This window comes from Eptatretus burgeri, chromosome 13, assembly GCF_056783735.1.
Source record: "Eptatretus burgeri isolate ZD-2024b chromosome 13, Ebu_testis_v1, whole genome shotgun sequence".
Lineage (NCBI taxonomy): Eukaryota > Metazoa > Chordata > Myxini > Myxiniformes > Myxinidae > Eptatretus > Eptatretus burgeri.
In genome coordinates this window covers 7694539-7722058 of record NC_140973.1, presented here as the reverse complement: position 1 = coordinate 7722058, position 27520 = coordinate 7694539, and the positions used below count along the sequence as shown (strand labels likewise).

Below are 27520 nucleotides of genomic sequence, written 5' to 3'. Positions count from 1 at the left end.
GATTTCCTGGGTCAAAACGAAGATCCAGGCTATGACAACTTGGATGCTACTATCTTGTCTGTACCTGTTTGTGGTGAGGATGTTGAGGTCGCAGAGAGATTCACTTTCCTTGGCAGTGATATTCATTTCTCTGCTCGCTGTGAGCCAGAGATCAATAGATAACTGGGTCAGGCCTGGGGAGGCATGGATTCACTGGATCATGCGGTGTGGCGCTGTCAGTTCCTGTACATGACGATGAAACTGAGTCTTCAGGTTCATGACGCTTCCAGTCTTGCTCTGCGGATGTGAGACTTGGACTCTGACCAGGGATCTGAGACAGAGACTTAATTCCTTTTGTACCAGGTTTCTTCAGAGAATTCTTGGCGATCGCTGGTCGGACTTTGTATAGAAGGAGTGGTTGCTGAGAGAGACTCGAATGAGATTTGTTACCTGCATTGTCCATGAGCGTCAGCTGCGGTTGGATGGACATGTGGCTCGTTTTCCTGATGCTGATCCTGCTCGCCAGATTCTCTCAGTGAGGGAGCCTCGTGAGTGGAGGGGGCCAATGAGCCGACCACGTGCCTCGTGGTTACAGCAGGTTGATCGGCATCTCAAGGAGATGGGGATGGGCCAGGCATCTACCTGGGGGATGGCCAGACGGAGGCCTCTGGAGTACCAACGGAAAGTGAACGCAGCGACGCGCTGCTCCGGTGCATGCTCCCATTCCTGACCCTGACCTGCTATGAAATTGAGGATTTTAGAAATCTCAATTAAGTTTTTGACCTCTTGCCTTTGTTGACCTTTTGGTCTAAGTTGAGCTCAAAAATAATTGGTGGTTGAATCCAGTGACTTGATATACAAATCCTGTTGAAATTTCTAGTCAATTGGATGAAAATTGAGGATTTTAGAAAATTGACAAATTTGTTGACCCTTTGACCTCAAAAACAATAGGCTTCTTACTGATGATGAATTCTACAATTTGGTGAAGTTTCGTGAAGATCGGTTTGAAATTGCGACCTGTAGGTGATAAAAACATAAAAAAACAAACAGACAAACAGAATAACGCACGCAACCAACCAATATGCTTGAAAAATCGAAAATTTTCACAAGTAACAAACAAATGGACTTTGCGATGGTAATAATGAAGTGTATCGACAGAATGAGTGCAGAAGTTTTTCAACAGAAAAGACAGCGATAGCCAGTAGGACCAGAGGCCATAACTAGAGAGTGAAGAAAAGAGTTACAATGGGAGTGCGTTCGGGGTCTTTCACTCAGAGAGTAGTTAATGCATGGAGTGAAAGGTAGAGGTCGAGGTAGAGGCAGCAGAGACAGTGGAGGCAGGTAGAGGCCTGCCTCTAGGTAGAGGCAGCAGAGACAGTGGATAGGTTTAACTTTGAGTTCGATAAGTACCTAAAAGAATTTGAGTTTGATGGATACATGGACAGTAGCAGGACTTTTGGGAAGCTGAGGTATGGATCTTTGATTGGATACCTGTGTAGTGATTGTGATGTGTTCATGGTCCTTGTATTCTCTGGGAACAGCAGCAGCAGCCGAAGCAGCAACAAGTAGATCAAGTTCACGTGATGTACATGGTGGATGTGGGCACAAGAATATTGGCACGAAGGACTGCGCCCTACAGGTCTGCACACTCGCTTCCGAGTAGTCGAACCTGGATTCAAATCTCGGCCCGGCTACAAACGGTCATCCTGGTGTCTCGCAGGCGGCGCAAGGCATCAATGCGTGTGCCGTCCCTCGGATGGACGTTAAACTGGTCGTCCCACCTGCATTAGTTGGTAGACGTTAAAGATTCCACAGTGTCCTTCACAAAGAGTATGCGAGCTATCGCCAGCACCACATACAAATTCCAAATAGCTGCTCTCACCTATAGAGGGCATTGCATCAGCGGCATAGCCACGCTCTCAGCCAGTGATGCTACCCCGCAGCCTTGTGCTGCATATGAAAGAAAAAAAAAATAGAAAGAGAATGATGGGCCAAACATCATTTTCCAGTGTGAAACATTCCTTGTATCAATTTATTCATCTTTTATATACAGTATTATTCATCCTTGTTCAACATTTATCAGGGCAATTTTGATTGATAAAAAGGCTGGCACCACCACCAACAGTAATTATCATCTTCCTCACCTCAATGGTGAAGCAGAAGAGCTTGAGTGTGGTTTTGGTCCAGCAATCGTAGAGGTAAACATTCCATCCACAAGGGTCCACCATTCTTGGCATGAAGGCCCAAGTGTAGGTGAACACAGACAGTAGATATTATCATCTCTGCAGCCGACGAGTAAGCGGTCTCCGTGAAGAATGGGGGAAGAGAATAGCTCACCAGGGAGCACATATTGGGATAGGACCTTACCATCTCCATCAAGTATATAAACCACACCCTCTGTGGTTGCAGCCACAAAGCGCCAGCCAGTTACCTCCATCGAAGCACCATGTGCAGTCTTTCTATCCATCGGTTTCATAGTCACAGTTGCCTCAGATATCACTTCCAACGTCTCTGGCTGCCTGGCCATTGGCTTTTTAACATTTCCCAGCCAGTGGGCACAGGGTGACGAGTACACAGCTGCTCCTAACCAGCGGCTCCATAAGAGTTTCCCATTACCAGAAAGAAGGTACAAATATCCATCATGACAACCACAAAGCACGGAAAGGTTAAGATGAGGGTCTTCTGTCATGTCTGGCAGCAAGCATGGAGAGGAAAAAAAAGGTTTTGAGGAACAAAACCTCCACAGCTGCAAAACATAAACGACGACGATGAAGTGGATGTTAAAACCACGTGCTTTTAACACCGAGAACTGCCCACGTAATTACAATTCAATAAAGCCATGTAATTCACCATGATCTTACCTCCTCTCCCGAGGTGTTCAAGGCCAAGAGGCTACCGTCGACACAGCCCACGCACACCAAGCCAAGTGCGCAAGATGGCGATGAAAAAAGGGGCTTTCCACAGTCGTGGGACCACACCACCAGACCGGAAAGCTTCACATGCAGGCCGTACATGCTTGTCATCATCAACATCCATGACTGCTAATTCCAACACCTAAAATCATCTCCAGCTTGCACAAAACACGTTAAGGGGCGACGTACAAATCGGACTTGTACAAAAAAGGAAGTCGAATTTGACCCCCGACTCAAAATGTATTCACTTACAGCTCTTGCCCACAAGATCCATATGCATCGCAATGACAACAATCCACCTAATGTGATAGCCCAAAATAGCTGAACACGAGATGATCACCTTTCAGGCAGTGCATCAATGAACTTGAAGTTAAATAAATTATTTTAATCTTTTGTTCATAAAAATGTTTACTTTCTGCACCCCCACCCCTCCCTCACTCCCTCCCCCAAAATGTTTTTTTTTTTTTTTTGTATACCTTGGTCGAGGCTCGTATGAGAGCAAACACACAACTCACATCAAGGAGGCATGAGACAAGAGGGGCGGGAGTGGAAGGGACAAAACAGTGGGGAACAGACACATTAGGTGAACTGTGGAAGGGAGAGGGATGGGGATGGGACGGGGAACATGGCGAAGAGAAGATGGACATTTCAGGGACTTTCAGGAAGGAAAGCAGGAGAAATGAAGGAAGTGGGCTTGGGTGGATTATCGGGGGTAGAAAAGATCGAGGATTTGGATGGGGGAAGATAAGAGGTGGTGGTGAACAGCTGTTTTGAAAGCCTGGAGGGAAGAATGGGAAAGAATAGAGTGAGGAAGTTTATTCCAAAGGCGGGAAAAAAGAGGAATGAAAGAGTGAAGATGAGCAGTGATTCGTGATTTTGGTAGTTTTACCAGAAGGGGGTTGTTGGCGGACCTTGAGCGCCCTGTGGAAATGTGGTGGGGACAAATCGCAGAGAGAGCAGGGGGCAAGGCTGGAGAGGAGTCGGTAGAAGACAGAAAGACCACCGACCAACCTGCGGTGATTGAGTGAGAGGCCCAAAGACTCAGCTTCATTGCGGGAGATGCCGATGATCTTAAATGCCCTGGTTTCGACAGCGTTAAGCCGAGAAAGGTGGGAGGCAGGAGCACCAGCCCAGAGGGGAGAGCAGTACTCCATCAGGCTACGGACAAAAGCTTTGTAAGTGGTCAGGAGCTCAAGAGGGCCGAGGAGGGACTTAGCACGACGGAGGATTCCCAGTCGGCGACTGGCTTTTGAGGCGAGGTTGGAAATGTGACTTTCCCAGGAAAGGTCATGGCAGATAGTGAGACCTAGAAGCTTGAAAGAAAAGACTTCTTCTAGAGGATTGTTGAGAAAGTGGATGGGGGGGGTTTGTAAATGGTCCTTTCGAAGAGACATAGTGAGAGTGTGAGATTTGTCTGGATTGAAAGACATGTTCCACGTGTTGGACCAGTTTGTGATTTTATCCAGATCTGCAGTGAGCGAAGAAGCTGCTGCTTGCCGGTCTGAGGGATGACAGATGGTACGGCAGAGGGTGGAGTCGTCGGCAAAGAGAAATAGAGGATTTTCCAGAGAGTCCGAGAGATCATTGATGAAAACCAGAAAAAGAACAGGGCCCAGAACGCTACCTTGAGGAACTCCAGCCTGCACAGGAAGAGGGGATGAAAGAACTCCATTTAGGGCCACACGTTGACTGCGACAGGAGAGGAAGTCTGCGAGCCATGAGTGGAGATGGCCTTGAATACCATGGGAAGAGAGTTTGGTGAGTAGGGCAGGGTGCCAGACTGTGTCAAAAGCACGTGATATGTCCAGGGATACGGCTCGGATTTCCTGTCTGGCATTGAGGACCTCCATCCATTGATGGGAGAGCAGAAGCAGCATATCCAGGGTAGAGTGACCTGGTCTGAAACCAAATTGATGATTGGAAATCAAGCCATTGGAGAAGAGGAAGGATTTCATATCTGAAGCGATGATGGATTCCATCACCTTGCTGATGATTGGGAGAAGGCTGATTGGTCTGTAGTTATAGGGATCCGTTTTTGCACCTTTTTTATGCAGGGCAGTGATGTTAGCAGATTTCCAAGCAGATGGCAGATGACCTTGGGCAAATGAGAGGGTGAATAGAACAGAGAGAGGGTGAGCAAGAGCAGAAGAGCAGGCTTTGAGGACACGTGGGCTGATGCCGTCTGGACCGGTTGCAGAATCTGACTCGAGGTTTGAAAGCAAGCTCTCCACCTTGTCAGGAGAAAAGGATACAGAGTCCAGGGACAGTTGGGTGCGACTGGGTAAAGTGGGTAGAGATAGTGATGGGTTTAGGACACAAGATTTAGCTGCAAACACCGAGTTTAGACATTCAGCTTTATCACGTGTGGAATCAGCAGTGCGGCCATTTGAGGTAAGGGAGGGGATGGAGGGGGAACACACACCAGAAACAGATTTGATTAAATGCCACCAGGATTTTGAGGAGGGAGAGAGGTTTGAGAGTTCAGACTTGAGATGAGAAAGATGTTGTTTTCTGGCTCTCCTGAGGGTAGATACACACTTGTTCCGAGCTTTGTGGAAAGAACTGAGATTGCCCTCAGTTGGGTTTGCTTTCCATGAGGCAAAGGCAAGTTGTTTCAGGACAACTGCCTCGCCACAAGCTTCAGTAAACCAAGGGCGGGAGGAAGGGTAAGACAACTGAACACGAGAGGGGATAAATCTGTGCATGAGGGAGAGCAAGTTTCTTTGCAAGAATTCCCAGGATGAGTTGATGTTTGAGAAAGTAGTGATAGGAGACCAGTCTGTAAGTTTGATGGCTGCTCGGAGACCCTGCCAGTCGGCTCGAGTGAAATGCCAGACTCGACGGCGGTGAGGTGGTTCTCTGATAACAGCCAGAGAGATGTCCAATTTGACAAGGACGTGGTCAGAAGAACCAATTGGAGCGAAGGAAGAGCAGCAGATATTGTCAGGGAAATTTGTCAAAACCAGATCCAGAAGAGATGGAGTACCATTGGTTGAGATCCGGGTCGGGAAGTTGACCGATTGAGTCAGTCCCAATGAGTCGCAGAAAGCTTTTGCTGAGGTGCCATGGCAGGTGAGAGAGGTACCCACACCTAGCCAACTGGCGTGATGACAATTGAAGTCACCACATAAGAGGAAGAGAGAGTTTGGATGAGAAGATAGAAGATGGTCCATGTTTTCGGATAGTGAGGTGTAGATGGAGTCATCACTGTTCGGTGGACGGTACAGTACACATATAAACATGAGGTGGGAGTGGAGGGGAAGCCGAAACCAGAGGTATTCCTGGGGGTGTGGGGGAGTGAGAGCAGTGCATGGAGAGTGAGGAATAGAGTCTTTGATGAAGAGAGCAACACCTCCACCAGGACGAGGCTCAGGTCTGTCATACCGTAAGAGGGAGTAGCCAGGGAGAGATACTTGGGAGTCAGACACGTCTTGGGAGAGGAAAGTTTCTGTTAGGCAGATAATGTCTGGTTTGTCAGTGGCAGCCTTCTTCCTGGCTCTTGCCATCTCATCAGAAATTATAGGATATACATTTAACAGGACGCGTGAATATCCCATCGGTCGGCAAAGCTTGACAAGATATCGTGGAAACAAGTTCACAATGAGCTTGCATTGTGTTTATTCAAATAAAGTACAGCATTTAGAGTACAAGTTAAGCCTGGTGTTGGCTTCGTGGTTAGGGTGGCGGCTTGGGATCCCAGGGTCCTGAGTTCAAGGCCCATTGGCTGCTGAATTAACACCAGGGGGTTGACTCAGCCTGTCATCCTTCCGAGGTCGGCGAAGTGAGTACCAGTGTACTGGTCCCGGTGTATGCCCCGGTTAGAATAGGTGTACCATATCCCTGTGTGTCGTAAGAGGCGACCAGGGTTGGCGTCAGGAAGGGCATCCGGCCATAAAACATTGCCTCAAGAAAAAGCCAACCCCTGCACAGCAGGGAAAAATGGCTGTAAAAACGGTCATTTTATTTTAGAGTACAAGTAGCATGGGTGGTTAATGGTAATTTCTCCACAGTCATGTTTTATTAGGTACTCGATGAAAGCATTAAGGCTAGCAGGATGGCCTAGAGGTACGCGCACTCACCTCAAAGCTGTCGAGCCTGGGTTTGAATCTCGACCCAACTCCCAACTGTCATGCTGGTGTTTCAGAGGCAGAGCGATTCATCGATGTGTGTGCCGTCCCTCCGATGGACGTTCGACTTGGCAACCCGTCTGCCGGCATTAGTCGGTTGACGTTAAAATATCCCACAGTGTCCTTCGTGAAGAGTAGACGAGCTATCACCGGCACTTTGGGCAAATTACTAATTCCTACACCAACCTACAGGGCATTGCATGAGGGACACAGCCGTGTCCTCCAGCCAATGATGCTGCCCCCGCAGCCTTGTGTTGCTAACGAAAAAAGATGAGGTTGAGTGCATTTTCGCATGGTATGTACAAAAAGTGCTGACTGCAAAGCGTGGGAAAAACTGCGGCAAGCACTCATTTTGTCCTCGGCCTCACCGGATCCAAGGAGAGGAGAAGACCACCCAAAGTGCCCACATATGCTCGGTGGGGACTGTCACCTACACACGGAGAGGAGAACACGGAGGAACCAGCTGGCAGTGACCAGGCACACCGATGAGCCTGAGGAGAAAACAGGATGAAAGAAAAAGAGAAACCTCAAAGGATCGAGAAGGGAGGTCTCCAAAAGTCATGTGCCATGGACGTTTTTATTTTTCAATCACCTTCAACGGTCACGATTATTTAATTCACAAAAATCACACAATATTACCCAATGAACTTCTACAAACGACTCACAATATTCATGCGAGTAAAAGGATAAGAGAATGCTCCAGGGTATGTTGAGGAGGTCATCACATTTAGGAGCATTTGGTCACGAAATTCAAAGATCCCACTACCAATCATAAACTGCAGGTCATTGTGTGCTGGTGAAATAGCCAAATTCGAAATTATTGCCCTAATATATGCCAGGTTGGGGTTGGGAGGAGCCCCCAGGCAGTATCCCAAAAATGTTGCTGACTTCTTCCAAAAATGAGACAATCCAGCAGCAAGCTACTGTGTCAGCGAGATTATCTATTACTAAAAGGAGACGTGTCTACATATCCACGTGTCCGTGTGTGTGTTTAGGATGAAGCATCACACACACAGTCATAATTATCGAGGAAATGCCAGGGTTTTTTGAAATCCACTTTCAATAAACCTGTTTTTATAATTATGAAGAAGAAGAAATACTGAACTCCGTTAATTAACCCTTTGTCGAACTCCGTTAATGAAAAAACGCTGCGACGTCAGCATTTGTACGGTTTCGAAGCATTTCGACTTCTGAGAAGACATTTGAGTCCAAATTTTATGGTTTTTGACTCTGCCTTGTGATGGTGTAGCCAGATGTCACTGCATCAAGTATTCTGTACATGTTCTTAAAAAAATCCAAACAATTGATATTTTCAGTTCAGATGCAAACATGAAAGCACACAAGATGCAAATACCTGTGTATCAAGTGCATAAACGTGCTTGTCATGTGATCCGACCAGAAGCCAACCCGAGATGGGGTCCAGCACCGGTGAACTCTTCACCGAGTCGCCCGTACGGAACACCCAGCATGCTGTACCCGTGCTCAAGCACAGCACATAAACACCACCATCATAACAACCTGATAAAGAGAAGAAAATGCATCATTTCCTAGCATTGCTCAACACATGCAGGTTCACTGGTAGTATACCATCTTGTGTTGTGAAGCTGGACCGAACTCACAACCATAACACCTGAGAGGACGTTTTATGTAAGACCGTCACGGAGCGCAATGTTGAGACGTTCTCCTAAAAGGCGGCTAGTTCCTGAAGTACCTTGTGACTGGCAAGACTTCAGATTACACAAATCACACAAATTACCCGAGAGGTAGAAAATTTTGTGTGTGTACTCCCCGTGTGTTGATCGAATACTGTATTACGGAGCAGTAATAGAGATCACAACTCATTTCGTCAACAATCGCTTTTGAGACCTCTTCAGATCACATCACGTACCGTGAGGTTTGAAAATTAGACAAAGCCAGAAACACAAGTGTCTTCGAGCTTGGCAGCTAAATGAACCACGTCGCTGAAAGTCTATGAACTGTACAGCTAAATGACGATCGAAGTTCATCGGAAAACCAAGTAGCTGCAATTGTCGATGTACAGAGCATGGAGTATCAATTTGTCGACAATGTATACAGTAATGTGTTTGAAATGTTTATTTATTTATTTCTCAGAAGCAAACATTGAGGTATTTGGTGCTAATTATGATGGACTACATGCTGATTAGGCAGGCAGGATATGCGAGACTCCTGGAGGTATACGCGCACTCGCCTCCAAGCCATTTAGCCTGGGTTTGAATCCCAATCCCGAGGTATAAACTGTCATTCCGGTGATTCATCGATGTGTGTCGTCCCTCGGATGGACGTTAAACTGAGCGTCGCATCTGCCGGCATTAGTTTGTGGACGTTAAAGATCCCACAGTGTCCTTCGCGGAGTAAGCGAGTTATCGCCAGCACCATGAAGAAATTACAAATTCCTGCCCCAACTACTTGTCAAGAAACTGCTTCGGCAACACCAACGCTCTGCAAAAGGGCATGGTACAACCGAATTGGCTTAATGGTTAGGGTGGCAGGCTTGGGATCTTAGGATCCCGAGTTCAAATCCCATTCGGCTGTAGCATTAATATCAGGTGGGGCTTGACTCTGCCTGTCATCCTTCTGAGGTCGGCAAAATAAGTGCCAGCACGCTGGTATCCTGCGTCGGAGTGGCGACCAGTCCAGGATTGTGACCAACAGCCAAGGAGGCTGTTTAAGCAGCACCAACGCTCTGCACAGAGTATGGTCCGACAGTATGTACATCCGAATCTGAATTAGATCAAGCTGATTATGCCACATTCCTTTGCACCAACATTTTAAAGCACTTTTCATCTTCTGTATGTCATGCTTATTTGATCCTAAAAGCAAAAAAAAAAAAAAAACTAATTTGAATACAGAGCACAGCATGTCAATGGGAGACTGTGTTTGCATGAGTATAGAAATTTCCTCATCGTCTTGGAATGGAAAACAATTGATTATAATAAGTATATTTCATGTTGTCACACCTAAAGATGAGGCAACGGTCATTGCACATCAGATCCCATCCATGACGCATGCGTTCTCATGATTTTATCTAAAATATAGTGTTTATATGATGTTTATATACTTTATTGATGTTTATATATATATGTATATATATATATATATATATATATATATATATATATATATATATATATATATATATATATATATATAGCATGATCTATATAGTTTATATATATAGCATATATATAATGACCGTTTTTTACAGCCATTTTTCCCTGCTGTGCAAGGGTTGGCTTTTTTCTTGAGGAAATGTTTTTTTTTATGGCCGGATGCCCTTCCTGACGCCAACCCTGGTCGCCTCTTACGACACACAGGGATATGGTACACCTATTCTAACCAGGGCATACACCGGGACCAGTACACTGGTACTCATTTCGCCGACCTCGGAAGGATGACAGGCTGAGTCAACCCCCTGGTGTTAATTCAGCAGCCAACGGGGCTTGAACTCAGGACCCTGGGATCCCAAGCCAACACCCTAACCACTAAGCCAACACCAGGCTTTTATATATATATAGCATGATCTATATATATAGTTTATATATATAGCATATATATATATATATATATATATATATATATATATATATATATATATATATATATAGCATGATATATAGATGTTTATATATATATTATTTGATGTTTATATATATATATATATATATATATATATATATATATATATATATATATATATATATATAGCAGGATGTTTATATACTTTATTAAGACTGGAGATGCTATGGCGTTATTATCCGTGCTTGTTGAAAGTTAATGCAAACAGGAAAAGGGTTTATTGAACAAATTAATCATAATGACAAACATCCAATTATGAGGAACCTAATAAAACATCATAGTCCAATTTTGAACCAAAAAAATGGCAGAACCGACAGAATTAACTAAATAGATTATGCTCACAAAACAAAAACAAAAAAAAAACACAGAAAATAACATTTCCTTACATGAAAAGTGAAAATTACAACAATGATCAGATTAGAGGAATTTAACGGTTATTTTTGAATATAGATGATGGAACTCGCACCTACGGACACATGTTTTCCAGATGTGGTGACGCAGGCAGATGATTCCACTCTTCCTCCAAGCCTTGCTCTCCAGATTTGATGGCCTGTGTGGAGGTCTAAGCAGAAGAGCCAGTGGGAATGAGAGCCAAGGATTAGCACGGCCTTTCCCCTGCTCACTAAAATCAAAGGAGAAGCATCGACGCAGCGACCGGTATCAAAGTGCCACACCTCAGACATTTCAATTTCGACGGGGTCAACCGTCTGAGCCTCCTTTTGTTCCGACCCCTCAAGCTTCCTGGTTGCGATCACCAGGTCATGTTCACAGTTGTTAAATAATGTCTCCAAGTTCACACCATGTATCACTGTGGCTCTGTTTACTCGACTCACTGCCAGAACCGCCTCTGTTGCAGGTGTCAAAAAATGCATCGATTCAGATTTGATTATCTCCATAGGGATATCAGTTGGGATGTTATTGCCATTTTGATGCTTTATATTAACAATTTCTTGTCTTTGTCTTTTTCCTTGTAAATTCCGATCTTTCAGTTTTCTCTTGGTTTGTATATTTGTTTTATGGGATTCTGGTATGTCCACATCCCGAATGCTTCCTTCCATGCTGTCCAGCACCTTGGATCTCCCTTCCATGCTGTCCAGCACCTTGGATCTCCCTACCATGCTGTCCAGCACCTTGGATCTCCCTTCCATGCTGTCCAGCACCTTGGATCTCCCTACCATGCTGTCCAGCACCTCAGAGCTCTCTTTGAAGCTGCTTGGCCTTTCGGAATGCCCTTCCATGATGGCTGCCACTTGGGCAATAGCTTCTGCACTGCCTGCAGAGCTACCAGCATTCAAGATCTCTCCATCCAATTGGCCTCCTGCCTCAACACTCCCTGTATTACCATCCACTTTGCCGAAATATTGTTCAACAGATTCCTTGGTCTTCAGATCAACAACCCGCTGGCAGTAACGGTATATTTCGTCGAAGGTGTTACTAAGGATGAGTTGCAGAACATCAGGAAGGGAGTGCTCCAACTGCACCTCCAGATCAGCTGCAAACTGCACAGCTCTCAGAGAATCACCGCCGCAACTCAGGAATTGGGAGGCAAGCTGCGGATCCTCTTTAGGAACTACACCAGGCAGAGCTTTCTGAAAGAAAGTACAACACACCTAATCTAACAAGGACAGGTCTGAATTATATTTGATTAAAGTGCATGTAATGAATATGTGAATTTAAGTGTAATTGTAGGGTTGTGTTTTTATCAGCATATAAAAAAGCTTCAAGGCTGTATCTTCTTCTTCTTCTTCTTCTTTCGGCTGCTCCCGTTAGGGGTCGCCACAGCGGATCATCCGTATGATCCGCATAGTGATTTGGCACGTTTTACGCCGGATGCCCTTCCTGACACAACCCTGGTCGCCTCTTACGACACAGGGATATGGTACACCTATTTTAACCGGGGTATACACCGGCCCAGTATACTGGTACTCATTTCGCCGACCTCGGAAGGATGACAGGCTGAGTCAACCCCCTGGTGTATTAATTCAGTGGCCCAACGGGGCTTGAACTCAGGACCTTTTGGATCCCAAGCTGCTGCCCTAACCACTGCGCCAACACCAGGCTCACTTCAAGGCTGTATAAGGGAGCAGTAATTTCGACTAACAAATGTGTGTGTGTGTGTGTGTGTGTGTGTGTGTGTGTGTGTGTGTGTGTGTATGTGTGTGTATGTGTGTGTGTGTGTGTGTGTGTGTGTGTGTGTGTGTGTGTGTGTGTGTGTGTTGTTCATAAAGCATAACATTTTCTCTCTACGAACTGCCCTCCACCCACCGTGTGTCTCTGTCTCTCTCCGGATGTGTCTGAGCGGTGATTATTTCCAGACGGTGTTTATGTCCGGACTGTGTTTATAGTATCCATCCATTGGGACCATACTTTATGCAGAGCATTGGTGCTGCTTCCTCCCACCTCACTTCCCTCCCTCCTCGCTCCCCCACCCCTCCTCACTCACCATCCCTTCTCCACCCTCCTCCACCCCTCCTCCCTCCCCATCTCCCCCTTCTCGGTATTCTCGTTAGCAAAGTGACGGGCGGTATTTGCGAGTAAATAAAAATCACCTCCTTAAGGAAAAACTCAAATTATGTCCATTTCATTTTCTTAATGAGAGTTTTTTTTTTTCTACCACAGTCACAAATGATCTGCTATCCTCATTTCACAGTCGGCAAGCTGGAAAACCAAATTAAGTTGATTGGAAGGCCGTTATCCTGCCTTTTCAGCTGCTGGATGAACCGGGGACCGAGTGAAATACCTGCCAGCAGGACCAAACTAACGGCTGCAGTTCTCGTCGCCCTTGCCGAGTGACGTCTCTCGATTTCACTCGGCCACATAACGAAACCAGCTCACCCACAGAAATCTTTCCTGTAAACCCGACAAACCCAACATAAACTAAAAACGTTAAGGTTAGTAACCTGACATTAATCATAAAGCACACAATAACCTGGGCCACTGCCTCAAATAAGTGACTATTAGTAAATGGCCAATTAAAGCAAGTGAATGCAATTCCATTGACTTTAAAAATAACATTTGGCACAAAACTGGTTGCTTGGCTGTGTGACGAGAACAAATCGATTCGATTTTGGTGAAGCTACGGATACAGATCTGGATGCGAGAATTTTAAATATTTTAAGTCATTCTTCACCAGTGAGTGATATAGCACAATAGCAACAATATCTCAGAAAGTTGAGGAGGAATTTGGACAAAACTTAGTGGACAGGTTGGGTGTGTGACCAGGACTAATTGATTTGATTTTTGTGAAGATCCGGATCTGGATCCGGCCAATCAGTGGGATACCCTTCAGCCACAATGTAAACTGTTGAGCCTGGTGGGGGTGTGCGCTCTGCCGAGTGCCATGCTACTTTAAACACATGAAATACTTTAATAATATGCAATTATAAGCATACTGGAGGGATTACCATTTTATCATGAAGTAGCAAGAGAGCATTTCAAACTAGAAAGTTCATAGGACACATTACCCCACGCTGTCTTGAGAAAGCAGGATATGCGAGCGGAAAATTTGATTGGTCGTGATCATATAAAATGCCGTAATTTTGTTGTCAAACTCCTGCTAAAAGGAAGGTTTTTGAAAGTGCCAAAAGGGTGGTTTTTTTTTTTTTTTAATGAAAATGTGATTCCAAAAAGGTAATTAGGAGTATACAATTCAATTTAAATAAAATAAAGATTTTACAAGTTGTAGAAAAAAAAAGTTTTTTTTTGTTTTTGGAAGTTTACCGCCGTTGATGCACCGTCTTTTACACCACCTTATTTAACACGTCACATTCGTTATTTGTGCCTGTTGGTTGTGTCCATTATGACATCTATCTATAATTCCAGCAATGTGTGTGTGTGTGTGTGTGTGTGTGTGTGTGTGTGTGTGTGTGTGTGTGTGTGTGTGTGTGTGTGTGTGTGTGTGTGTGTGTGTGTGTGTGTGTGTGTCCGCTGTTTCTCGACAACCTCTGGTCCGATATAATTGAAACTTGCCAGGTATATTGCTGGGAACCTGAGGATGTGCCTTTTCAAGGTTTGATATTAATCGGACAAGTGCTTCCCAAGTTATGGCCATTTATTTACCAAACCAATGGGAAGACACGTTGTTGCGTGGGCGTGGCCGATGGGGAAGGGAAGCACAGCCACGTTCCCCATTACGGGTTACAACGTACGGGCTTCCGGAGAGTGATGACTTCGTGTATTCTAATAATTTCTCGATTTCTTATGCGCATTTATAGATAAACAGAATGGCCCAAGTTATGATCGTTTTCATATTAGACGGTGTATAAATTTCGGGAACATCAGAGTGCTGGTATGCTCCAAACCAGGAAGTAAATTTTTTCTCTCTCTTCTCTTCTCTTTTTGTTTTTCCTTGCCACGACATTGCGAAAAGGTAAAATACGTTGGCGCTAATTGAATAATTGGGTATTAAAAATAAATTGCGAATAATATCGAACTTCCGGGTCACGCACGTACGGGCACGTGAGAGCGAAGAAACGGCCTGTGTGGTTTATTTATTATTATTATTTTTTTTTTTTTTTTTTACGGGCACGTACTAGTCCTTTAAAAAAAGCAAGTTTCCGATTTGAAATGAATTTAAATTTTGTTTGACTGCCAGACAGGCAGACTAAGTAAAAATATTATCTCACTCCTCTCTGTGCGTGTGCGGTCGGGATGAGATTCAGAGCCAAAGTATTGTTAAACTACATGTTTGTTTTCCAATTCACGTTCAAAATATAACATTCAATTGAAATCAAGTCGTTCCTCAATCATAAATCAACTTTGTAGACAAACAGACAGACCAACAGACAAAGTGAACCAATTGCTTAACCCCAGTTTTGACTTCGCGTGTCTGGGGTAACAATAGTTTAAGCAGAGTGAACTAGTTAGTCCACAGATATAAGCAGAACACAAGAAACGTGGTACCATGTTGGGTCGCAGGTAGACTGTCAATGAAAATAATGAAATCAGGTACAGCGTGGCTTGGAAGGAACTGTCGAAGGTGGCAAAAAATCTTCTCTTCCAGAAACATCGATTGCTCTGGAAATCCACACATCATATGTCCATTACGCATGTTTGATCGATGCACAGGGATTGACATTTCCGGGGATTATGTCCCCAAAGAAGCCTGCCCTATCTTGTCGGTTAGCAGTGCAAAGATCACTATACCGATCCGTGCTGAATCTTAGTGTGCATATCCCATAAAGATGCCAAAAATGAAAATACTGAAATGATACTGCTCGTACGTTAATGGGGGGGGGGGGAAACAACAGAAAAATGAATCACCTGCCCCGCACAGGATTCAGTACGGCTTTGCAGTACAAAAGGGTTCCTGATGCATCACACGTCACATGACATATCTTATCCCCTGGTCCATTTAAAATATCCTTCAACGTTTCTCCCATAACCATCACGATCAGTTCACCTTGATCGTGCTCTCGATGTAGGCAGTTCTCAGGGACGACGCAAAGCCCCAGCCGCTGATCCTCAAGTAATACAGCAGCACTCGCCTCCACTCCAGGCACACCGACTGCAGCCTGCACTCACAGACACTTCTGAACGTTTGTATTTTGACTCATATTAGTTGCTCTCTGCATAATTCAGATACAAAATAAGTGCAATTTTTGAGCTACAACACAACCCTCTCTTTCCTTCCCCTCGAATGCCTTCCCTTTCCCATGATATGTCTTTCAAATTGCTCTTTTCCCTTTTCTCCCTCATCCTCCTGCACTCCCTCCTTCCAATAAGACATGGCAAAACCTCATGGTGACAATCGGCTGCTGCATCTGTGTGGGCAATATAAGAAAACAGCAAGGAGAGCGGTAGATAAGGTGAGGAATGATATGGAAGAGGAGATTTACACCAAGTTGGAAGAGGATGGTGGGAAGAAGATGGTCTTGAAATTGGCTCATGAAAGGGATAAAGATTGGAAGGACATGAAGGGGAGTATGGTGATTAAGGATGGTGGTGGGTAGCTCGTGACAGAGAGCAGGGGGGCAGTATTGAAGGTATGGTAAGGCCATTTCAAGGAGATGTTGAACTGGGGAAGAAGCAACGGCGAGCTGGAGCTTCGGGGTTATGTAGAGGGGAAAATGGAATTAGGGAAGATCACGGAGGAGGAAGTGTGGGCAGCATTAAAGAGGATGAAGAAGGGAAGGGAGCAAGACATTTTTGAGGTGTGTACAGAGGTGCTAGCTGCTGCAGTAGAAGTCAGAGTCATTTGGACGAAGAGGCTGTTCAATGTATGTACTGTATGTATGAGAGAAAGTTTGATTCCGGAGGATTGGAGGATAGGGCGAGTTATGCCAACATGGAAGAGGAAAGGAGATGTTTAAGATCTGGGAAGTACAGAGACATCACACATTCCTAGGTCATGTCAGGAAGGAAAGTGAGAAGATTCTGGACAGGAGGATAAGGAAAAGGAAGAGTGTGGACATGGAGATTAGCGAAGAGCAACAAGCATTTAGAAAGGGTAGGGCGACGACAGATTGGATGTTTAAACTGAGACAGCTGGTGTATAAGAGGTTGGAAATGGAAGTTGTGTTGGCAATGGTGTGGACCTGGAGAAGGCCTATAGCACGGTTCTGAGAGAGATGTTGATGGTGATATGGAGACAGATGGGAGTGCTGGAAGCAGAAGTTAGGTTGCCAGAAGGAATGTACAAGGGAATGAAGGGAAGAGTTTTGGTTGGTCCTGGGATGTCGGACGAGTTCAGCGTGAACATCGGTTTGAGGAAGAGAAGCTCTCTGGGCCGACCCGTGTTTAACATGGTGACGGAGCTGGTAAGCAGGAGGGTAAAAATGAAAGGTATTCTGGGGGAGGGTGTTTTATGCGGACGATCTGGCTGTTGTGGTGGAGAGTGGGTGGGAGATGCAGGAAGTACGTTAAAATAGTGTGCACTCCAGGATGAAGCATCTCGTCCTAACATTTCGGACGGAATGTTTTGGTCGGATACAATTCGCCGGGATGAGCATCCTGGTCTAGGAGAACGAACCACTGCACTGTATTCTGCTTCCCTTACATGGATTTATGGTATGGACCAACACCAGAGTGAGAAATGAAAGGAAAATTGGGGATTGGGTGGGGTGAGAGTGGAGGAATGAAACAAAAACCACACGTGATTCGTGATATGAGAATGTGAGAGAGAAAACAAAAAACAAGAGAAATGAAACATTACCTTGAACAAATTCACATAAACGCACCTGACCGTATGAAATGTCGTAAGGGAAGCAGGATGGAGCCCAATTAGTGCTTGCATGGGAGACCAAGGGAGGGTGAAGGGCCGACAGGATAGATACTGTAAAGTACTTACCTTTTGCGTGAATCTAACTTTAGCGCTTTTCACTGTCAAGTAATTTCTGCATAAGTTAAGTCCAATCAATAAATATTCCTTGTTATACCCGTGTAAACGGAAACAGCAATCATGTTTGATGCACGGAAGTTACATCTCATTGCTTCCTCACCCTCTCCACAGATCCGAGCTCAAGACGCTTGCCATGCCTCTTTCTCTGTCCATCTTGCCTCCCAACGAAGAAATAATTTAATCCACCACTGACATACACGTGGTCTCCGGAGGGCCGCATGGTTCCCATGGCAACCTCAACCTCATCACCAAGGAAACAGACTCGCTGCTGCCCTCCTGCACACAGAGAGATCGAGCAAAATGTACCACTGCACACTCATTCTGCACGAATGACATGTCATCCTCATCAATGTAACTGCATGGTGTGCATCTCACCAATGAACAGCTGACCTTCGCCATCAACAATTGGCTGACCAGAAGGCCCTCTGACCTCCATCTTTGTTCCAAGAAGCGGAGGACCAAGATGAATGGCCATATCAGCACTACACACATCATCACAATTCCTTGTTGGTTAATGAGGAATTCAAAAAATTATTTGCAACTCTCAGCATTAAACCATAAATTCACAAGCGGTTCACGTAATTACTGACCGATACCAACTGATACTGACCAAGCAGGAAATGTGGCGAACCGATACTTACCCTGGCTCAATATTTGCCGGTTTAAACTATTTCTGCAATAAAACACAAATTATCTTTTACTGACAATTCTATTTGACAAGAATAATTGGAAATCATAGTTGGTGTGCTGCAACTACGTACTGTCCGATATCAAAATAAACGAGAACAGTGCATGGTAGAGTGCATACCTCCACCACGCTGAACAGTTTACGTTTTGTATCCCACTAATAGGCTGGATCTGAACCAAAACTGAATCAGTTTGCTCTTGTCACTGAACCAGCTAATCCACAGAGTTTTGTCATAATCCGTTCATTCCTTTTTGCGACATCGTGCTGTACATCGTTTTTAGCCCCAATCTCTCAAAGGTGAAGAATCAATTAAAAATTTAAAGTATCTGAATCCAGATCCGGATCTTCACCAAATTCGAATCAGTTTGTCCTCGTCACACACACCCAACCTGTCTACCAAGTTTCATCTGAATCCGTCCATAAATTTTTGAGATGTCCTGCTCACAGACAGACAGACAAACAGACAGGGATGAAAACGTAACCTCCGTCCATCTTCGGTGTTGGAGGTAATGACCGATTCAGAAGCAACATACTGTGCAACCAACCTATCAGTGAACACTTGTGGCGGCACCTCCCAGCAAGATGCCCAACTGGACACCTCTGTGACACCATACAAGTTGAAGATGCGTGTACCATTACTCAGGCTGCGCCAAGAACGAAGAACGTCCAGCGGTGGAAACGGTTCTCCACCCAGCGCCAGGACACGCAAAGATGAGTGCTCGGCCAACACAACTGATCGGAGAATTTGGGATCCAAACTGCTGCATAAGTGTAGGAGTCGCCTGGAGAGCCAGAATGAAGAATCCAGGGTGAATTACTGAAAGGGGTACAGCGTGCTTACCAGGTTACAGCAGAGTGGTCTGACGTTTTGGTCCAACATTAGTAGTTGGACCAATCATAAAGACAAATACGTGGCCGCATGCGTAAGAGATTAACAATTCAAGACCTCCTCACTTGCAGGACGGTGACCTTGTTCTCTTTGAACATCACGTCAGCAAGCCGCTGAGGATTCATCTTCACTTGTGGGTGCACAGCAATCAGCGAGGCACCAGACGAGAGTGCCACAAACATTTCAACGATGGAGGGGTCAAACGTCAGCGGGGCAGCCATAAACACGACATCTTGCGACGAGACCCCGAACAACGACCTGGGGAAATCAGGATCGTTCATGATCACCATTACGCTTATGTTACCAATGTCAACAGCCAGTGCAACGTGAACCTGATGGAATGAGGTGGAGCAACAAGTACCAACTCCACTTGAATAAAGCTATCTACTTCTGTTAAAAGGTATTTAAGAAAAAAAAAAAAAACAACAATAAATGTGACGCTCACCGCAGATGTATGATGTTTGGAACGATGCAGCAGTGTGGGACTCGGACGATTTTGGGCACACCAGTAGTCCCCGAGGTGTGTAGGACATAAGCCAAAGTTCCAGGAGTACGTGCTTTTAAAACTCCAGAACGACTGGAGTCGATAGCTTGATAAGCATCAGAACTGGGGAAAGCTGACAGTCGTTCTTCGCTGCATTTCAGGCTTCCTTTCTTTTTCAACTCGTTGATTTCAGTGAATGAAGTCAGGTCAGATTTATCGAGCACCAAATGCTTGTCATTTTGATTCCAGTCTCCATAATCATCCATCTCCTCACATTGATGAACCTTCTCAGAGCTTTTCTTTGCACCGATGTCAATGTGAGTGGCGGAGGGGCTGAAGTTTACCGGTTGCTTCCGTTTAACGTGTAATTGCAGGAGGAACGCACCAACAACAGGGCAACCAGAGTTGAGAGAAGAAATGTCCAAATATTCTCCGAATATTGATGAAAATGTCTGAAAATAAATTCAGGAATATAGCAAAGTGATGCTCGGAATACTGTGAGGTTAACAATAATACAAAGTTAAACAGAGACATGAGATAAAATATGTTGACCTGCATTCTTGATTGTTCAACCAAAGCCAGCTTTGCTCCGCTCTGTCGCAGGAAATGCAGTGAAAGAGCAGGTGGGGCCGTGGGGTCAAGAGGAGCGAAAGCAGATCCAGCTTGTAGCACCCTGATGTACGAGGGCAACAAAAGAACCGCAGATCATGTATTTTACTGTGCTTAGCATTTGTCGTCTGACAATCTTTAAGGAGAGATACAACCACATTCGGGAACAGCAGCATTATTAAGAACGAGAACGGCACTCAGGAGAGTGCACACCTGCACCAGGCTGAACAGTTTACATTTTGTATCCCACTGATAGGCCAGATCCAGATCTGAACGAAAATCGAATCATTTCGTCTTTGTCAACCTGTCCACCAAGATTCGTCTGAATCCATCTGCCACCTTTTGAGATATTCTGCTTACAGACAGACAAACGGGCAGACAGGGGTGAAAACACAACCTCTGTTGGAGGTAATATCTTCTGGCTAAGTTCTCCCTAAAACTGTTGCTGATCAAATCAACCCAACCCCCCTCCCACCACCGAAGTCCTCAACGCCTCTCCTCCCCACTCCCCCAACTGCAAATCCACAACACCAACGGTCCAAGCCTCAACCCCCCTTTCCCAACTATCTGTTCCTTCTTTGCCCCCCACCTCAACTCAATGTCCTTCCCTCAACCTTACTACCCATTCTTAAAAGCAAGAGGGCATTCATATATCATTACATATTAATTTATTCACAAACAAGTTGCCCGTGCTTCTAAACGGGGTAGGGGTGGAGGAAGCAAAAATGCAAATGGCGTCTTCTGTCATCGAGCCGGCAAGCTGGAAGAAACAATTCACAATTATTGCCACGTCTGACGCAAATTAAAAGCTCTGATGGTGACGAGGTGCTCCATTTGAAACCGTTTGTTATATATATATATATATATATATATATATATATATATATATATATATATATATATATATATATATATATATATATATATATATATATATATATATATATATATATGTGTAGCTTTTTGATGCCGAAACGGTCCATAATAAAAATATATATTGGTGTCAAAGCCAGTAACCGATTCCAAATTAATAGGAGTATTAGCTCATTAAAATGATGCCAGATATGAAGTGACAGTGAAAATAACATCCAATTCACAATCTCGCAAGATATGTCCTTCGGAAATTCCGTGGAAATGCCACTCTCAAGTGATGGTGAGGAACCCAATTGTGTTATTGAATGATCTTAAATTAATTATCTTCTTCATGACGCATAAATATTCTGATTCTGATGTACCATAACCTCTTGCAGAGCGTCGGTGCTGCCGAAGTAGTTTACTGGCAAGGGTTTATACTGGGTGGTTTGCCATCGCCTTCGCAGTAGTAGTTTGGGCAGAATTTGCAATTTGTTCAGGGTGCCGGCAATAGCTCGCCTCTTCGTCGCGAATGACACTGTGGGGTCTTTAACGTCCACGAACGAATGCCGTCGGACGAGACACCCAGTTTTAACATCCATCGGAGGGATGGCACCATCAATGAATCGCCGTGCCTGTGAAACACTGGGATTACAGTTTATAGCTGGGTTGGGATTCGAACCCAGGTTAAAGGTGAGTGTGCGTACGTCCAGACCATTCTGTCAGCCCCAGATAGAATGTCCAACCCAGGGTCTAATTTACTACCTTGAAGCAACAGCATAAAAGGACATTGTAATTGTACTTTACGGTCATATACATATTATGTACACAAAGTGGCAAAGTTTTCTCCAAACAACTGGAATGCCATTTGTGTTGTCAGGTGGCATCAGAGGCTACCAGGTTTTATTTTATCAGTCTACAAGGGCAGTGTCAGTAGTCAGTAGACCAATGGGGCACTGCTCTCCCCTATGGGCTGGAGCACCAGCATCATATCTGTCTCTTCTGGATGCTGTGGAATCTCCAGCGATGAGGACAAGCACAAGGTCTGTTGCTCTCACATCACAGGTACAGGTAGGTGGGAAGGTACGGTGCTTCTGTTTCTTTTTAACACCTCTCCTCTGGTGTAGCTCCCTCTGTTCTCTCAGCCCTCCGACCCTGCTCAACACCCCCAAAACGCACGTGCTCTTCCAGGAACCCCCTCCTGGTTAAACTCCAAACATCCAGGCTTTCTGTATAGGCTATACTCACCTCTTTTGCTCTTTTCTCCCATTTGTAGAACCATCTTCCAGAGGCTGTTCCATTAGACTCTTCCTCCAGAGCTTCAACAACGTGGTGCACAACCATCTCGATCAATTCCCAATCCCGACCTGCAATCTTTCCATTCCCAATCCCGACCTGCAATCTTTCCACTCCCAATCCCGAGCAATTAACCGTCGTCCTTCTCGCAGGTTACTCTTCTCTCTCCTCATTTTCTGTTCTTTCATCCCTTTGCTTCTTGGGTCCAACCGTTTCCTCGCCTCTTGAACGTCGGTTCATTGCTTTTTGACCTCTGTGATCGCATTCTTCCATGAGCCTTGACCTTATGTTAAAAAAACCCATAAAACTGATAAAAATACGTTTCTTTTGAGGTTAACAAATTGCACATAAAGCACACCATTGATCACGTGTTTAAAAAAAGACGCACGTACCCGAGCACCAACGCAGGCAGCGAGACGGCCGGCTCACAGAATAGAGCGACGGGCGAGCCCACTGGGCACGACACCGAGCGCAGGACCACACAAAGACGTCGGGCCATCCGCCGCATCTCCCCGTACGAAAGGAGTTCCACCTGGTCGGACTCGAGCCCGGTGTAGCGCACGGCCGGAGCATCGTCGGGAGAACCAGCCTCGGCGACCAGGCCGTGCAGCGTCGGCGGTGAATCGGACATGTCGGGCACGGCTCAGGTCTTCATGTAACCATCGGTGGTGTTACCGAACGTCCTTTCATTCATGCGGCACGACAAACCTTCTCCATGTAACTGTGCACACACACACACAGTCAGGAAAATCAACAACTGGAACTCAACACCGGACGAGTCGTCTGAATGGCAGTTCGTTGTAGTAGTTGTTGTTGTTTCCGTTTCCGTGTTATATTTTTCCTCCTCTCATTCGAGGTTGCGCTTCATTAAACCATCATCAATGTACTCTATCCCTTGCAGATGGTCAGTGCTGCGGCGGGAGCACTCACTCTCTCGGTTAATGTTATCGTCGATCTCATATCCTGACTGACGATTGGTTGTCATGGCTGAATGTTCTTTTTCTTCTTCTTGTGTTTAGCAGCATTGTCGGGCCGCGACGAGGCCGCTGATGCTGTGCCCCCTATACTCATACACTGGTACTCATTTCGCCGACGTCGAAAGAATGACAGGCTGAGTTAACCCCACCTGGTGTTAATTCAGCGCGAAACGGGCTTCGAACTCAGGACCTTCCGACCCCAAGCAGGCCACCCGAACCACAATACAACACCAACAACAGACTTACGGCTGAATGATGTTACATTTCAACCACTAGAGGGCGAAGTTGTATCAAATGACAGACAGATTAGAAAGCTTGTCCGCCATCATCGTTCCGGGAAAAAAAATTTACCATTGCGCTGCCGAGCTTGAGTCCCACCAGACACTGCTGGCCCACCTCAGATTTGAGTACACTTCCACATCTGAAAGCATAATCTGAAGTACGTGAAAGATGCTGGAAAGCTGCACTTGCTGCGGTTTAGTTGTACCAAGCCGAGGAGAAGCAACAGTAGGATTTCCTTTCGTGAGTAGTTGTAGTGTACATAACTACCACTACTCACTTATAGAGTTTACGTGCCATGTTTGCCACTCATGGTTTACCTGATTGTGTGGTTAGTGACAGCATCAGGTGCCATGTTTCAGGATTTCTTGAAACAGAATGGTATCAAGACCTATCTCGGTGCTCCCTTCAAACCCGCTTCTCATGGTCAGGCTGAGAGAGCTATCTTGATGATCAAGAGTGGTCTCAACAAGCTCAAATGAGCTAAGATCCTCGTCCTCTTAATGATGACGTCATAAAACGAATATGACGTCATTGTGATGGATCAGGTTTGCGATAAATTGTCTGTGCTAATGCCCGGCTTGATTCCTGCAAACAAAATTCAAACAGCTTGCCTAGTTTCGGAGATAATGGTATAGGCGATTTCTATTAGCGGCGATATTATGACGTCAACTTTTTTTCGAGGAAGAATTTCCAAAATCGGAGATGGTTACTGCCTGCGCGTGGGCTTTCTGCATATACGAGGTGTGTTCAAAAAGTATCCAACCTTAATTTTTCGTGCGTAAACAAATGAAGCTAGGGAGGCGTGGTTTGGTGCACGTATGTCGGCGATCCTAATCCGTATGCGTGAATATTTTCCCGCCTGCAGAAGCTGTCAGTCGCCGACAGACCGCTGATGAGTGAGGAAGTGTAAGTGAGCGCCGTCGGATTTTCGTTTTTGACAAAATGATGGATCACTGTGGTCTCATCGCCAGTGATCACTGTGTTGAAGAAGTTGGGATCGCTGTTCACAGTCTCCAGCATGTCCTGTGCGATCTCCAAACGGAGTTGCTTCTGCTCGATCGTTAGCAACTTTGGCACGAACTTCGCTGAGATTCTCCTTAAGCCCAAATCCTCAGTCACAATGGAATGAACGGATCCAATACTGATGCCCGCCTTGTCTGCAAGTTTTCTGATCGTGATTCGACGATCCTGCATCAGCAGGGTCCTCACTTGGTCAATGACGATCTCATTTCGGGATGTTGAGGGCCTACCAGAACGTGCTTCACTTTCCACTGATGTGCGACCATCTTTGAAGCAGTTGTACCACTCTTTTATCTGTGTGATTCCCATTGCGTCGGTCCCGAAGGCCTGTTGAATCTTGCTGATCGTTTCCACTTGGGAATCACCAAGCTTCACACTAAATTTGATGCAGTAGCGTTGTTCAAGTTTTTCTGTCATTTTGTCAAAAACGAAAATCCGACGGCGCTCACTTACACTTCTTCACTCATCGGCGGTCTGTCGGCGACTGACAGCTTCTGCAGGCGGGAAAATATTCATGCACACGGATTAGGATTGCCTACATACGTGCACGAAACCACGCCTCCCGAGATTCATTTGTTTACACAAGAAAAATTAAGGTTGGATATTTTTTGAACACACCTCGTACATGGCAAGTTTCACGAAGATCCGATGAAAACTCTGGGTTGTGAAACAATAAAATGTCAAAAAATAGGAATGACGTCATAAAAATTGATATGACGTCATAGTGATGTATCATATGTGCGGCAATTCATCTCTGCTAATGTCCTGTTCGATTCCCACAAACAGAATTCAAAAAGCTTGCCTAGTTTCAGAGATAATTTTTTCGGCGATTTCCATTTGCGGAGATATTTTGACGTCATAACTTTTTTTTCCTCGGAGGAATTTTCAAAATCGGAGATGGTTACTGTCTGCGCAGGGTATTTTTACATGCGTATGCCAAGTTTCAGGAAGTTTCAATGAAAACTGTAGGCTGTGAAACAAAAAAGTCCACAAGAAGAAGATGAAGAACAACAACGTGAGTAAGACTTAGAGATCCTCCACGAGGATCTAAAAAGGTGAACGATGGCTCTTCTCTGCAGACCAGGTTGTCACGAGTGTTATGAGCAGCGTCTCGGAGCGAACGCTGCTCTAATCTAAGATCGCTCGGCGTTGTTGTTGTTGTTCTTCTTCTTATTCTTCTTCTTCTTCTTGTGAAGACAAAACCTTGATATTCGGACTCAGCTCTTTTATATATACGATCCAAATCTCCTTAAATACTGTTACGTTTGAGGGGGGGTATGCATTCAAAGGGTAATTAGGATGTTTAATTAGGTATGCCATGCTGTTCGAGTTTTCCAGGATCTCGATGTAATAAGTAGCAATTCAGTGGTGATAAGTTGTCTAGTAAATGTTCATTTCTTCAAGGGGGGAATGATAATTGTCACGTAATTAGATAGGGACACGGGATAGGGTAAGTGTGTCTGCGTAAACCCCTTTTGGTATTCTCTGGAGACTGGCCGTGACGTCACAGGACAGTGCAGCGGATGGCTCCGCCCCGTGATCACGATTGGCGGAAGGCGACGGCGGTGGGCCAATAAACGGCTCGATTGGAAGTGACGAGGACAGGAGGATAAAAACGTTCTGTGCGGGGTCGAAAAAGAAGAGGAAGAAGATCGGGACAAAAAGATCGTGTTTTTTTTGGTGTGGAGGCTGTCGCGCGGAAAGCATACTTGTTGTGCTGATTCGATCGTGTTCTTCATCGTGTCTTGGAGCCTTGCTGAGCCTCGTGCCTCATCTTGGTTGTCTCTGGGGTTCTGCTGACTCGCAGTACGGGGTCGAACGGCGGGCGGACCTGCCTCCCTCTCCTGCTCGCAATATGGCGCCAGAACTGGTTCCCTGGCGGCTGTGAGCGGACTTGGGCCAGGACCAGGAGGTCGACAGCACCACGGTTTCTCCTGCCCTCCCCCCCCCCTGATGAGAGCAAGGCCAGCTCGTCCGACGCTGATCCAGGGACAGTTGCGTCCACACCACGGTCCAGCCTGACCACCAGAAGTAGCTACGTTTTGTGTGTGTGCGTGTGCGTGTGCGTGTGCGTGTGTGTGTACTTGGCGCCTTAGAGGGTTTGAGATCTGTATATTCATTGGAATTGTCTGTGTTTTCCCCACGCCCGATCCCATACCACACCATCCTGTCGAATCGCCCCGGATCCCTCTTCTTGCCGAGTCTTGTTATTTCTGGTTAATAATAAAAACAAATAAACATCATCAACTCAGTGAAAAGCGACTCGTGCCACCTTCCTCGTCCCGTTTGCGGTAGAGCGATTAGAACCGCCATGTTTGGGTTATAAATAAATAAACCACCTCCATCGTTTCGGCTCATTCTACGTTGGCGGGACTGTTCAAGTCCCGTGGACGTCACATTGGTGTCAGGGTGTTGGATGTTCGAACCCCTCTAAATTATATTTGGTATCGGGAGAATATACCAAGATTAA

At 45.4% G+C, this 27520-nt stretch overlaps 1 protein-coding gene across 3 annotated transcripts; it reads right to left on the bottom strand.

Annotated features, from left to right (window-relative positions):
• Window positions 1-1980: 1980 nt before the first annotated feature.
• Window positions 1981-23991, bottom strand: AASDH (aminoadipate-semialdehyde dehydrogenase). Of its 3 annotated transcripts, none has more exons than XM_085850985.1 (16): window positions 23702-23991; window positions 23164-23492; window positions 20567-20687; window positions 19976-20466; window positions 19596-19788; window positions 19188-19423; window positions 18330-18436; window positions 18055-18230; window positions 16017-16128; window positions 15518-15631; window positions 13356-13465; window positions 11082-12204; window positions 8373-8536; window positions 7387-7509; window positions 2841-2972; window positions 1981-2725 (listed from the first exon to the last, which is right to left on the bottom strand). In XM_085850985.1, the coding sequence occupies exons 2-16, from the start codon at window positions 23400-23402 to the stop codon at window positions 2120-2122; spliced, it is 4047 nt and encodes a 1348-aa protein (XP_085707111.1). In that variant the 5' UTR covers window positions 23403-23492; window positions 23702-23991; the 3' UTR covers window positions 1981-2119. The 3 variants fall into 3 exon arrangements, with proteins under 3 accessions (XP_085707111.1, XP_085707112.1, XP_085707113.1); XM_085850986.1 differs by having other exon boundaries at window positions 23898-23980; XM_085850987.1 differs by lacking the exons at window positions 23164-23492; window positions 23702-23991 and adding an exon at window positions 22724-22983.
• Between the last annotated feature and the right edge of the window lie 3529 nt (window positions 23992-27520).

Excerpts from the sequence above, each read along its gene's own strand:
- AASDH (XM_085850985.1), bottom strand. The coding sequence starts at position 23,402 with ATGTCCGATTCACCGCCGACGCTGCACGGCCTGGTCGCCGAGGCTGGT. Across the intron at positions 20,688-23,163 it reads CTGCCTGCGTTGGTGCTCGG|GGTGCTACAAGCTGGATCTG; the intron begins GTACGTGCGTCT and ends CTCGTACATCAG. Across the intron at positions 8,537-11,081 it reads TGGAAAACATGTGTCCGTAG|GTTGTTATGATGGTGGTGTT; the intron begins GTGCGAGTTCCA and ends TCTCTTTATCAG.